We start from the raw sequence: 14,935 nt of genomic DNA on the forward strand, positions 1-14,935 counted from the left end.
ACAGGTGCCTGCCATCACGCCTGGCTAATTTATTTTTTATTTTTAATAGAGATAGGGTTCTGTCATGTCGGCCAGACTGGTCTCAAACTCCTGTCCTCAAGTCATCCACCCACCTTGGCCTCCCAAAGTGCTGGGATTACAGTTGTGAGCCACTGCACCTGGCCAAATTCAGTTCTTAAAGGGGAAGAAGTGAGGGGATGTGGCAATCACTTCAATTTGGTGACTTTAATCCATTCCTCCTATTACTGAGCATGTAAAATTGAGAAACACTGCTCATTTGCCTACCTCTTCTCAAGCTCAAAGTCAGTGACAGTTCTACATGGAGAATGGTATGCCTAGTCAGGAATGGTGAGAAGTCACCATTCAAACCCCTTTTATCCTCGAGTTCTGCCTGAAACAAATTTGATGTAAGCAATTTTTCTTAATCTCAGAAGAGTACAAGTTTGAAAAATACAAAGCAGCATACTAAGAATGTCAGCCAGCTTCTAAATTTATCTGACTCTTACCTAGACTTAGGATTCTGCCTATACAGAAAATGAATCCACACAGCTACCTACCAAAAGAGAGCTAATCAGACCTTAAAGTGCCTCATGGGAAAATATTAAACTTTTAGTTTGGAAATGACATATACTGCCATTTAAAAGCCAAAGTGAAAGATATTTTAGTATGAAAATATTAGTTCAAAGGTACATTTTCATTTCTCCAAAATCTAGTTTGATTTGGGATTATAATTGTAGTTGAATGTCCTAAATAATCTGACAGTTCTGCCTAATTTCAAGTGTGTATTTGAAAGAAAAACCGTATAACAAATGAGAAGAATTAAGCTACATAAGTATCTTTTTATCAGGAAAGGAGGAATGCAAATGTAAATTCTGCAAGAGAGGACAGTTGCCTCATTTGAGACTCATGAGGTGACAGATGGCCAGTTTTCAAAGAATAAAACGTGAAAATGAATTCTATACAGTCATGGAACAGATCTTTTCAATTAAAAAAAACTACATGCTTGTTCCTTGTCTATCAAGAAAACATTTAAGTGGTGTGCTTTCACATTTAAAAATAGACAGCTAATCTCCAATGTACAGAGCACCATATTTTCAGTGGGTGTTATGTAGGAGAGTGAGAACTATGATGAAGGAAGCAGGGGGAGCTATCATAGTTGCAAGTTAATAAAACACAATTCACTTTTGATTAATTACTAGTAATGTGAATAATAGTAATAGAAAATACATAGACAGAAGTTTAAATACATGAAAGGAATAAACCAAATATGTTTTAAGGCACAGAATTCCATTACAAAATTTTCTTCTGCATGTGAAGTTGAGAAGAGAATTCCATTTTTAAAACATCCCCCTCTTCTAATAATTCAAGATACTTAAGTAAAAGGCAAAGATAGTACTTTTAGAGAAATATTCTTTTGTGGCTTAATCATAAAAGGAACATCAAATAAGTTAATATTTTAAATATACTTGATAATGCATTATAATCACACAATAATTAAAGTTCTATTTTGGAGAGATGTACAATTTTGTATGCGGTAAAGGATGAATCATCGTTATCTTTTTATACATATTGGTTTTTGTTTTTCAATTTTCATTATTTTGTTGATTTTCTAAAAGGAAGGAATTTTCATCTTTTTGATACTAAAAAGGGATCATGCTAAGAGTCAGAACGTTTTCTATTAGCCTTTCCTAAGAGGAGATCTATAAAAAGCTGTTACTTCTGCATAGTTCTATAAATATGATAGCACAATCACAGAAAGCACATAGAAAGATGGCATAACTAATTAAACCAAGACAATTCTTTATGTTTAAGTATTTAGAATAGCATTATATACATTTTTATTCATGAGCTAACCAATTTGATTACAAATGTAAAAAATAAGTTTTCAAAATACATCATTTAGAAAAAAACCCTCTAAAATTATATGTATGAGATATTATTTTCTGCTATAAAAATTCCCATTGCTATTTTTAGTCCACAACTGTTGCATAAAGTATTTTTTTCCATAAAAGGCTCTCACACTTACAAATATAACCTCAAGATGATCAGCTGGCAAAAAACAAACAAAGACAAATTTATTTTAACCTGAAATATAAAAGAAAAAAAAATCCAAGAAACATATTTTTAATTATCTATTTAACAGCCCTGAAAAGCAAAAAAAATAAGGAATCCTCCCCAGAAACCTCCCACACATTTGGGAGATCTTTAACAATGATGCTAGATTGGATTACATAAGAGATCAAGTTATTTTATACCTCAGGTTTCAAATCTCTGTGCACCACTCCAACGTCATGCATGTGGCTTACAGCGGAAACAAGCTTCCTCATGATGTAGCTAGCTTCCGTCTCACTGAAGTGCTTCTTTTTCTTAATGCGTTCAAACAATTCTCCCCCATTCAGAAGTTCCATCACTAGAAATGTGTGAAGCTAGAAAAAAAAAAAGAATAATGTGGTGGGCCTTCCTGAAGCACAGAAGTTTATTAACATATACAACATTTATTTACTAGCACCAATAAGTTTAAATAATCTCTTGTTAAAATAATCAATAGCAATCCTTGTATCTTAGGGGAAAGAGCTGAAAGATACTGTAGCTATTTTAGAATTCTATTTTAGTAATGGAAAATTTCAAGTACTGCAGTGAAATCTTTATACTGTATATCCTTTATCTCTTCCGTGATGAATTCTTTCATTTGTAGTGTTTTGTTTTAAGAATGAGGTCTCTAAAAAGAAATCTGGCCTTAAATTCCTGGCCTAAGGGATTCTCTCATCTCAGGCCTCCCAATGAGCTAGGACCACAGATGTGCAGCACTGTACCCAGCTAATTATTTCATTTGAATTCCACTCCAACCCTCTCTATTAAGTTTACACGTTTCTTTTTAAACTGCTGACAATAATGTGAAATCATTTGCTTTAAATAATATAGACTCTGAACACCGACCGAGTAGAATGGGCAACTGCCCAAATGAGGCCTGGCACACCCATCTAATGGCAAATTAATCTTTTAAAAAAGATATCGAGGCTGGGCTCAGTGGCTCACACCTGTAATCTCAATACTTTGGGAGGCTGAGGTGGGAATTGCTGGAGGTCAGGCGTTCAAGACCAGCTTGGTCAATAGAGTGAGACTCCATCTCTACAAAAAAAAATTTTTTAATTTAAATTTAAAAAGTTATTGTTTGATACTGTCATTTTGTACCTCTTGTTAGGACTCAACAGACTAGTTTCAGGGTTCCTATTAATATTCGTTACAAATACCCATAAATTCACTACAGGTTTTTGCTTTAACCCCAACAGCATTATCTTCATAGCTACTTTGTAAGTTACATGTTTACCATGCTTTCTCTTCTTTCCCACCCCTGGCCATTTTCTGTCAGAATGCATAATTTTCATGAAGAAAATAATATAGGAACTATAAAAAAGCAAAGGACTATAATCCCAGCACTTTGAGAAGCCAGGGTAAGAGGATTGCTTGAGCCTAGGAGCTCAAGACCAGCTTACACAACCTAAAAAGACCTCATCTCTACAAAAAATAGTAACAAAAATTAGCCAGACATGGTGAAGCACACCTATAATCCCAGCTACTCAGGAGGCTGAGGTGGGAGAATCACTTGAGCTCAGGAGGTCAAGGCTGCAGTGAGCCATAACTGTGCCACTGCACTCCAAACTGGGTGATGGAGTGAGACCCTATCTCAAAAAAGAAAAAAACAAAGGACTTAATCAGCTCTCAAATGAACACAAGGTTTAGAAAAAGATATTATATCAATATACTGAATTCAGGTGCTAAGCATTATAGGGCCAAAATCACTTCGTAAACAAAATGTTTCCTTCTGTATTAGCAAAACTCAGAATAAACTGCTTATAAAAAGATAATTATCAGTACATTATTCTGAACATATTAGACAAACTGTAGAGTGAACACCCTTCTAACAAGAAAATTGCTCCCAGCCTGCTATCCATCAAGCTAACTTGAGTTTCTACATCAGACAAATAAAGTCGAGGCTGCAGGTCTACTCTAACTGTAGGCTGGTGAGCTTTAAAAAGATGTAAGGCAATACCTGTAGTGGTGTAAGAAGAGATTTAGAGTTCAACCTGGATTTGAACGTGAATTCTGTTATTTACTCATGATCTTGGGGATGCTACTTTATCTTATTAATTTTAGGATCCCTATCAATAAAATGCAGATAACAATGAGAAAACATATGTGTGGTAGAACTTGAATGATGGGCCTCCAAAGATGTTCACATTCTAATGCCCAGAAACTGTGGTGGTTACCTTAGAAGGATGGCAAAAGGGCCTTCACAGATATGACTAGCAAATTAAGGATCTTGAGATGGGAGATTATCCTGAATTATTCATCAGAGTTAGCAGTATGATATGTGACCCTGGAGGCAAGATCTTAAGAGTGATGCATGGAAGGTTCATAGTCGAAATGTTGGGGTTTGTCTAGAAGCTACAAAAGGCAAGTAAATGGACTGTCCCTTAGAGCCTCCAGAGCAGTGGTCCTCAACTTTTTTTTTTTTTTTTTTTGAGACAGGGTCTCACACTATCATCCAGGCTGGAGTGCAGTAGTGCAGTCTTGGCTCACTGCAACCTCCCCTCCCTGCCCCATCTCAGGTTCAACCGATTCTCCCACCTCAGCCTCCTCGGCTTTTGGAGCAGCCTGGACTACAGGCGTGTGACACCACACCTAGTTAATTTTTTGTATTTTCTGGTAAAGATAGGGTCTCACCATGTTGGCCAGACTGGTCTCAAACTCCTGTAACCTCAAGTGATTCAGCTGCCTCAGCCTCCCAAAGTGCTGGAATTTCAGGCATGAGCCAGGTCCCCAACTTTTTTGGCACCAGGAAATGGTTTCACGGAAGGCAATTTTTCCATGGAAGAGGGGAGGCGGTAGTGGGGCAGAACAGGCATTAGATTATCGTAAGGAGTGATGTGACTTAGATCCCTCACATGCACATTCACAAAAGGGTTTGTGCTCCAGTGAGAATCTAACGCTGTGGCTGAACTGCTAGGCAGTGGAGCTCAGGCAGGAGTGCTGGCTCATCTGCCGCTCATCTCCGGCTGTGCGCCTCGTTCTGCTCTAGAGAGAACCAGCCCTCCTGACAGCTTGACTTTAAGCCAATGAGCCTGATTCTGGACTACTGACCTCCAGACTGAAAGACAATAAATTTGTATTGTTTTAAGTTTGTGGTGATTTGTTGCAGCAGCAATAGCAAACTCATGGAGTATGTGAAATGCATATCATGGCACACAAAATGAACTACGCTATTGCACAAAGGCTGAAGACCCATCATAACCAATTTTACCCATTAGTTGAAGAAAAGATTGGATACAGGGATGATCTAGACAACTGTGTCACCATCATGGGAAAAACCCAAGATACATTACAACTGCATATTAGATTGATAACATAATTTATACTAGCTTGTTTAGGATCGTATCATGTGACAATTTATATTTTACTAACTCCTGAATATATAAATAGCAAAACATCTGCTGAATTTGTGACATAAATAAAAATTAGGAATGTAGTTCCTGGAACCTCACATTAGTCTAAAGGTCACAGATCAAATATCTTGTCTGGGATATAGGTACGGGTACAGCTGCAACCCAGACGGGAATATCTAAGATCAACCATTGATTCCTTGAATGATGTGAATTTCCTCTACGTCATCTTCAACAGGAGACTGTCCAGTGAGCCTCTTAAGTACCTTGATGGCCAAGGGACTCCCTACCTCCTCTGGTGTTGAGTGGCTTGATGAGGCAGAGGAGGTGGAGGATCAGGGACAGCGGTTCCCTGAGTCCTTGCCTCGGGGAAGTGGTATTTCTTTTCTGACTACAAGAACCAAAGAGTGAGTAGAGGATGACACCATTTTCGGATGCTTACTGCCAGATGTGATTCTGCCCTCCCTAAGGCAGTACTGCAAAGTAAATAAAAGCAGGTTGGGCTCTGAAATTGGACTGTGTGATTCAGATCCTGGCCTTACCAGACTTACCAACTGTAAAACCTGTTATTTAACTTCTGTGAGTGTCCATTTTCTCACCTCATGGGTCTGTGGTAAGGACTGAATAAGATGATACATGCAGAGTGCCTGGTACAGGACCTAGACCACACAAGATATATGATAATAAATGGCAGCAGATATTATGGTTGTGGTGCTACTGCTGCTGTTGCCTGGTCTCACCATGATGTATCATTCCTGGCAACAGCACTTGAAGACATTTCAGTGGGGTAGAGAACTGGGCCCCATTGATCCTTGGTCACAGATATCACAACAGCACAACAAAGAGCGCCCAAAGCTGGAGTCCAGGTTCTTATTAGATTCGCACTGACTCTCTATATGACCTTGGACAAAGTTTCTTCACTGGTAAAACTGGAGCAAAGCACATTCAGAACTGGCTTGCACTCTTGTGCCTCCAAGTTGTCTTGAGTAGGACTGCATCACCTCCCAGCCACCGCTGGTCTCAGGGCACAGAATAGTGTAATGGAGCAATTTCTGACATGGGTGAGGTGAACAGACATGAACTGAACACATGGGGCTCCTCCCCACCTGCTGCAAAGCCAGACTGAGAGTAGAAGAGGGGGCAGCTTGACCTGGCCAGGTGTCTGAGCAGAATTTACCACCTGTAGCTAGAAGATAAAAGGAGTATCTTTGCTTTCTACTTCCTATTTGTCCTTTAGCTTGCATCAATTAGGCTCCAGACTTTCTCAGTTCTACTCTAGAAGTGAAAGGGAATTTGGAGGCTCAAAATTCCTGAGTCCTGAGAGGTATTTCAGGATTAAGTGATGGTGGGTAGCAGCTGCACTGGCAACAAGGACATTGTGGCTAATGACTGCACCACTGAGCTCCTGCCCACCCCCCTTCTTCCTGTCATAGGTTCATAGGTGGCAACTACTGAGTGAGAAAAGCATGAGAAGCGAAGGGATAACCTGATTTGGGGTTGGGGAACAGTGTGTGGCTGGGGAGGGGTTTGGGAGGGTGGTTTCTCTGCCCTTTCTGGTGGCTGGGTGATGTCCCATATCCCTGACTCTGACCCAGAAGCACCAACGAAACTGGTGAAAAGTACAACCTTGTATGTAAATTAGTACACAGAGAAAAAAAAAGCAGGATACCTGATCATGAAAAACTTCATGCAACTTCACAATATTGGGGTGTCCTTCACAGAGTTTCAGAGCTGTTATTTCTTTCTGAGTATTGGCTTCCATCCTGTAAGATGAAACACTTAGCACCCACATGTTTCTTCAGGCAAGTTTTTATATCAGTACTGCCCCAAGACTAATTTTGTTTTTATTTACAGTGCATTCAGAATATACATGTTATAGTATATCATAATGAGGGTTCCATGAAAGTAATGAATTATACCACATACTAGGAAAAGTAATATTCTGGAGAAGATTACTATTTCTGAGTCAGAAAAGTACAAATCATATAAAGAAAGAAATGCTCTACTTGTCTGTCAATTTGGTAATAAGAATATGCAATCTTAACAATAATCGTAAGTTACCAAAACAACTAGATGGTTCTCAAAGCTATCAGTAGCTTGCTAAATAATTTTAGAGAAAAGAGTTTCAAATATTCAACTAGTAGAAATAGCAACGGCTGCTAAAATCACTGAGACTGATTAAATATGTCACTGTCACAAAAGTTTTCTCTAAACTCGAAAGCAGATAAAACTATGATTTATGCCTAAAATGGATTACTTTATCAGAAAAGGTCAATCAGAGCTAGAAGTATAATGGACCAACTCATAAGCCAAGTGGTTAAACCTACGGGTAAAAAAGTCTTACAAAGTAATACTGGTTTCATTTTGGTTTTTTTTTTGAGATGGAGTCTCGCTCTATTGTCAGGCTGGAGTGCAGTGGCTCGATCTCGGCTCACTGCAACCTCTGCCTCCCAGGTTCAAGTGATTCTCCTGAATATTCATTTTAAATAAATACTCTTAATTTACAGAATTCATGAATACATAAGAAAGAATATTGTATTATAAACGGTCATACCTTTTGCTGATTATTTTGACTGCAAAAGCTTGGTTACTTTTCTTATGCACGCACTTTCGACAAATTGAAAAACTACCTTCTCCCAGTGGTTTGTCCTTCAAATCTAGGTCATAGTGTTGATAGAATGGAGAGTCCTGTTTAGAAACCAACATCATTTAACTTGAGAAAATGTCAGTAATACACAAGGGATCAAATAAATTATAGAGTAATATAAAATTATTAATATTAAATAGGAATAGGAGACATTTATAATCTAAAATTCATCTTACGTTATAGGTAATTTCTATTTTCATCTACGTAATTATTTAAGATACATAATATTCTATCATTGTGAAAAGAAGCTCATTCAACTTGACATTAATTCTTTAGGGAAAATAACTGCTATTTCCATTTTTTTAATTCCACTTTAGTTGAATGGCAAATCTATGAAAATTACTAGACTTATGAGGATTAATTACAGTTGGTATTTAAACACTCACAAAATCTAAAAACATGTCATATAAGTTACCAAATCTATACCTTCATCATTGCACTCCTGGCGACATTTGTCACTCCAGGACGTTCGACTCCCACGTGAAACTGAAGAGGGTCTACGACAGCTGCATTACGCTTGAACAGGATGGAAGGCGCAACGAAGGAATAGCCCTAAAAACAAGACAAAGAAATACAAAGAAAAACGAATTGCAGTTTTCCAGTTTAGCACAGATTAGACTGTAATGACATTTTTTCTTAGAAAAACACTTAAATATTTGTTGAGATTGAGTCTAATTTTATTTTATTTGCAATCTAAAATGATAGATTGTTTCAAATCATTTGAACAATGCTGTTTAGAAGGATATAATGCCATCTTCTGGTAGAACTAAACCAATTCAAAAATAAAGGTAGAACAAGACTTCTTCCCTATTTCACCCCTAAAATCAGACTCATGGATGAAATTTTCCTGGTTTGCTGATAAAAATTTGTTTATAAACATAACTGACTTCTCAAAAAAGTTCAGTCAATGTATTAAAGTGGTCTTTATTTTTTTATTAATATTATTTTTTTTGAGGCTGAGTCTGGCTCTGTTGTCCAGGCTGGAGCAGTGGTGCAATCCTGGCTCACTGAAACTTCTGCCTCCTGTGCCCAAGCCATTCTCCTGCCTCAGTCTCCAAATAGCTAGGATTACAGGCACACGCCACCATGCCTGATGGGGTTTAGCCATGTCTTGAACTGGTCTCGAACTCCTTCTTGGCCTCCAAAGTGCTAGGATTAAAGGCATGAGCTACCAGTCCCAGCCACAAAGTGGTCTTTAAATGCTATTGTTTTTCAAACTGGAAAAATGGCAAGTCTCATTAAAGTTAGTTTCTAGTTTAGCAATTATTTGATTCTCATTTATATCTTCAGAATCATTATAATTTAAAATTGTGTTTTGGAAAGGAACAAAGTCTAATGGCAGAATAATGCTCTGAGCCAAGTGGTATAAAGATGGATGATTAATCTGTTCAAGCTAGAAACCCTTCACTTATCAACAAACATTCAAAAAATGTCCAGTAAGTTCCCAGTCACATACTAGACACTGATAAGCAAAGAAGAAGACACAGTCTGGATGGCCAGATTAAGCATACTAAAGCTACACTGGTCAAAGCAAAGCTCTGAGGCCATTTAATAGTTAGAATATTTTATTTTGTGCAACAAATACCCTTTTCTAAATATAAAATTAAATCTTTTTTAAGAGTTAGCAGTTAAGATTAGTCATTGACAGTAAAGAATAAGACAGCATTGTGAACTAACGAATGTTTTTATACAGGGGCTGGGCACAGTGCCTCATGCCTACAATCCTAGCACTTTGTGAGGCCGTGGCGGGAAGATGGCTTGAGGCCAGAGTTCAAGATCGGCCTAGGCAACTAAGTAAGGCCCTGTTTCTACAATTTTTTAAAAATTAGCTGGGTGTGGTAGCACACATCTTGGTTCCAACTATTTAGGAGGCTGAGGCAGGAGGATCCCTTGAGCCCAGAAGTTCAGGGCTGCAATGAGCTACGATTGTGCCACTGCACTCCAGCCTGGGTGACAGAGTGAGACCTGGTCTGTTAAAACAATTGGTTTTTTTTTTGGCTGAACATGGTGGCTCACACCTGTAATTCAAGCACTTTGGGAAGCCAAGACAGGAGGATTACTTGAGGCCAGAAGTTCAAGACCAGCTTAGGCAACATAGAAAGACCTTATCTCTAAAAAAAAAAAACCACAAAAATTTGCTGGGTATGCTGGTTTGCACCTATGGTCTCAGGTATCCCAGAGACTGATGTGAGAGCATCACTTAAGCCCAGGAGTCTGAGGCTGCAGTGAGTTAGGATAGCACTGCTGCACTCCAGTCTGGACAACAGAGTGAGACCTTGTCTATATAAAAAAAACTTTTTAAAATATGAATAGAGGTAAAATAAAATATCAGGTATAAAATTAAAACTTCCCTTATATAAAAAAATAAACACATAAACAATATCTGCTACTGAGCAAACTACAAGCTTCGGTTAACAATCTGCAATATTTCTTCACTTAATAATTTTGAAGATATTAGAGAATCCCATTTTTATGATGCCAACAAAACTATTTCAATATGGGAAAATTAATCTTTTCTTTCAAAGGACATATGGCCAGTGTACATGTGCACAGAATGGGAAATTACCTGAAACAGCTTCTCGGAGCTCTGGGGCAGGGCTGCAGGAGAATAAGTGGGATCCATTTCTGTGAACTCTTCTGCAAAGTTACTCACATCTAATTCATCTCGAATGACTGGCTTAAATGGTGCAGGCACTTTTTTGGCAGCTAAATCATCCCAATTTATTTTCTAAAACAAAGCAAGTTGGTACAAAGTAGAAATCAATAGCCAAAATGTATTTCCTAAGAATAATAAAGACAGATTAGAATTTTGGCTGGTAGGGAGAGAGGATAAAAATAAGGGAACATATTTCAAATCAATAATAAAAAATATATCTTTTTCCAAGCAAGACCACAGCAGTTTATAGCTCGAGCCAATGCTGTGCCTCAAAGATGAGACTATCACTGTTGAATCTCAGAGTGTCCTCTGGGGGGCACTAAGACACCCTAGTTTACTCTTAAAGATAACAAAAATACTTTTGTCCTGAGCCTCTTCAGAAAGGTGTTAAGCCAAAAAGAAAACAACAAAAACATCCAAAGCAAAACAAAAACTGAAATCAAGGGTTTCCAAATGCTCTATGGATGCAGATATTAGCTCTAGAAGAATATTCCTATTTTCTAGGCAGTGCTACTTAGCTGTCCACCTGCACTTGCTTTTCCTCCTGGTCATCCGGACAGACTGGAAAATAAATTCACCATAAATCATGCATGTGCTCATGTCTAGAAGTTCAATGATACTATCATACTGATGTGATCACTCTTTTCTTATTCAACTGTGTTCAAGCATTTTAAAGACTGCTTCTTATGTCCCTCACAGAATGCAAGCCCCTCTTCTAACTAGGTCACTTCACTTACTGAGTTACAATACTGAAATCCAACCCTTTGCTCTGTTTCTTTGTGCTCCTATCATTTAAAATAACCTCAGATAACACTTACTGAATTAAATACTACAGATCTTCTATTACCATATTTCTTCAAATCTAAGATGCCATCACTGTTAGTAAGATACATAATTATTTTACCTATCATTAAGCAAAACATATTAATCACAAGAATATAAGATGATGGCCACTGTAATATGCATACTGATTTCAGTGATGATAAAATATGAAAATGTACACTTCTTGGTTGATAAAATTCAGTAAGTTTAATCAATTACCATACAATGTTTTTATTATGCTGTCTTGTAGATGCAATAGAAACAAAATAATCAAATTACAGATCTTCAAAATTCTCAGCTAAAATGCGATTGAGGTCATTTAGTTCATCTTTATTTGATCCAGTGAAACTGAAGCCCAGAAATAAGAAAGACTTGCATTCAAACACCAGTTGGCGGAAGAGTCAGGATTTGAACACAGTCTCTTGACTTTCTAATTAGTGTTTTTTTCTCTCTGCAGCTGTAATGTTTTCCATTATAGGCACATAACTTGTGCTTGGCTACTGTACATATATTAAGAGAAACTTCTATAGGAAAGGGGTAATTTAAAGAAACATGTTGTTAGCAGGAGAATATTTAATATGTAGAAAATGGAATGCTGTTACGATCCTTTCCACTACTGCTCCATTTACAGAGAAAAAGGCCATTTAGGCCTTTACAAGTAGAATTCTGATCTTTCCAAAAGTGTCCTGATCATTTAAAAATTCAAGGCAATTAAGTAATCTAAAATTACTATTCCAAGCTACTGAAAAGAGAAATTTTTCTAATATGAAAGATACACTGCAATATTCTCAAATACAGGGAGCAATGGAGAAAACGATCTTAGGAAAATATGATTGGGGGTACTTTGCTCAAATCATTTCTTATATTTTACCTGTTAATTTTTGAGATAAACTTCAGAACAAGTCAATTGAAAGTCTGTTCAAAGACTAATCTTTCCAGGCCATGTGAATCTATGAAATACATATAATAAAGTTTATTTGATTCTAAATGTATTTCTCATTATGTTACTGAACTTCTGTAAGATGCGCAGTAGTATTTTTAAAAATAATTATATTGACAGACTAAAAGAAATATGCCTTTTTTGAGCACAGAAGTGCAGAGATAATTCTGATTTCCAATATTTAAAAAGCAATAAATAACACAAGCTTACTTGATGAAAGAGTTTTTTTTTCATTATGATATGTTTTTTTCATTTGTTTTGGTGATAATAATGCAAAAGCTTAATTTATAGAATTTAAAAAAAACTAGATGGTCCCTTTAGACCATAACATTCGGGTCAGGCTTACTGATATGACGAAATGTCAGTGGAAAATTATCCCAATAGGGATTGTGCTCATTAATTTCACCAAGAATGCCAAGGACCCTGAAAACAGCAAGGAGTAGAAAACCATTTATCGATTCAATAATTTCACCTGAAAGAAGAGATGTTCTTTGATTTCATCTGCATCACGTGGACCACATCCCAGTCTCTTCTTGGGATCTTTCATCAAAAGACGCTGAATTAGGTCTTTAGCTAAAGCACTCATTTCTTGGGGATATGGAGGCTCACTTTTTAATATTCTCCTGTAGGCAGACAAAACTTGCTGTTAAAATAACCAGAACATGACAAAAAAAAAAAAAAAGCATGGTGAAATACAGTTTGAAACTGAACCACATATAAATACTTAACATGTGTTAATAACATCTCAATACTATTGAAGAAATATGAAGTCAAATTTCTGAAACTCAAGTGAGTAGGAACAAAAAATGCTGGCTCATTTTTCAGTATAAGTCAATCCTGGTGAGAGGCTACCATCCCAAATATTTTACTAGGGGGAAAAAAGAAAAAGCTTGGGACTAGATTAGACCTCCCATATACAGACTAGACTCTATGATTAAAGACTTCACAACATATAACACTCTTAACAAATTCAGGTAAGTGAATTGAGCACTCGGATTTAAAAGTACAAAAGAGAACAAGCATCTCCACCTCACTTCTCTTCCCGAGTGTCAGCAAACCTAAGGGGCCCATGGGAATGCAAAGGGAAGTCCACTGAGACAAGACGGGGTCAGACCCACTTGGAGATAGTTCAACTCTTGATATCGGGAAATGGGCACTAGAGCTGGAGCTTTTCATGGGGTAAAAGTATCTGCTTCACTGTTTGCTGCTATAAAATGGCCAGAAAACCCCTATCAGACAAGTCAAGCTCAGAGATGGAGTAAAGTCCACAATTACAGAAAATAAAAACATAAGGTGGTAATCAAATTTCTTGATGAGAAATTTATTCTAAGGTCACAGAAGAAATCAATTCAATCCAAGTGTACCTTTCTCCTTCTTAAGATCCAGATCAATAATTTAATAAGAAATATTGAAAGGATTGACTGAAATGAAGAACCTTAATACAATATATATGAAGACAAAGTTACTACATTAATTGGGTATGCTAAAAGATTACCTATTGTGCATTCAAATATTAATAACCATTATGAAACAAAAACAGATAACCAATGTATAAGAGACAGTATAGTGTGGTGGGTTAGAACATAGACTTTGGACCCAGACTGAGTCCAATGATGGCTTGGCTTGACCTCATGTGACCTTGAGATAATTAACCTCTGTACCTCAGTTTTCTCATCTGTAAAATGGGCATAACATCAGTACCTACCTAAAATGGGTATTACGATGTTTAAATGAGTTAAGACCTGTAGAGTGCTTAGCATAGCACCTAGTGCACAGCAAATGCTCAATAAATGTGGGCCACTGTTATACTCCCTCATTCTAAAGCAACCATATAAAAAATAGGCCTAGATGCTCTATCAAGTAGCCACTGAGAATGAGTGAAATGATAATGAAACTGTAATTTTTTACAAAATATTCCAGCAGTGTTGTTAATCTCAAAAGTTAATTCTACCTCTAGCACTTAATTCTTGGAACCCCAAAAAAGGAAAGAAAAGTAATAAGCAGCAGCCTGTCTTCTTTTTGATTCTGTAATACTTTCCCATTGCTCACTGCTTGTCTGAATTTTCAGCATTAGTAGACAATCCTCTTCTCAGATCAGACACAGGCATATTTGAGAAAGAAACGGGGAATCTTCTTTATTGGGAAAAAATACACATAGCCTTTCCCATTTTCTCTACCTCTACTGTACTTTTTGCAGGAAAAAAATTTTGGGTAAAAAAGAATCAGGGTCGAGATAAGCAAATTGTGACATTTACTTTTGTTGAATCATGTAGAAATATATGCACTTTGGCTGACAACATCTTAGCATACTGACCCTGCACCATCTATTACTTCTTAAACCTTAAGAATACTGCAATGTGTCTTGGAAATCTACTTGATACCAGGCGCTGGGGAAAGAACAGTCAGTCCTGTGAAGACAGAAAGCAGAA

General features: G+C 37.2%; 1 protein-coding gene across 6 annotated transcripts in view; it reads right to left on the reverse strand.

Annotated features, from left to right (window-relative positions):
• Positions 1–14,935, reverse strand: part of RPS6KA5 (ribosomal protein S6 kinase A5) — a 199,372-nt gene that overhangs the window by 27,688 nt on the left and 156,749 nt on the right. For all 6 annotated transcript variants that reach the window (XM_009006445.5, XM_078335613.1, XM_035261269.3 and 3 more), the window contains 6 exons: positions 12,979–13,129; positions 10,655–10,816; positions 8,515–8,640; positions 7,996–8,129; positions 7,111–7,204; positions 2,256–2,426 (listed from right to left, as the gene is read on the reverse strand). In XM_009006445.5, coding sequence (XP_009004693.2) covers positions 2,256–2,426; positions 7,111–7,204; positions 7,996–8,129; positions 8,515–8,640; positions 10,655–10,816; positions 12,979–13,129 — 838 coding nt within the window. The remainder of the gene's footprint in view (positions 1–2,255; positions 2,427–7,110; positions 7,205–7,995; positions 8,130–8,514; positions 8,641–10,654; positions 10,817–12,978; positions 13,130–14,935) is intronic.

Source organism: Callithrix jacchus, chromosome 8, assembly GCF_049354715.1.
Source record: "Callithrix jacchus isolate 240 chromosome 8, calJac240_pri, whole genome shotgun sequence".
NCBI classification, from domain to species: Eukaryota; Metazoa; Chordata; class Mammalia; order Primates; family Cebidae; genus Callithrix; species Callithrix jacchus.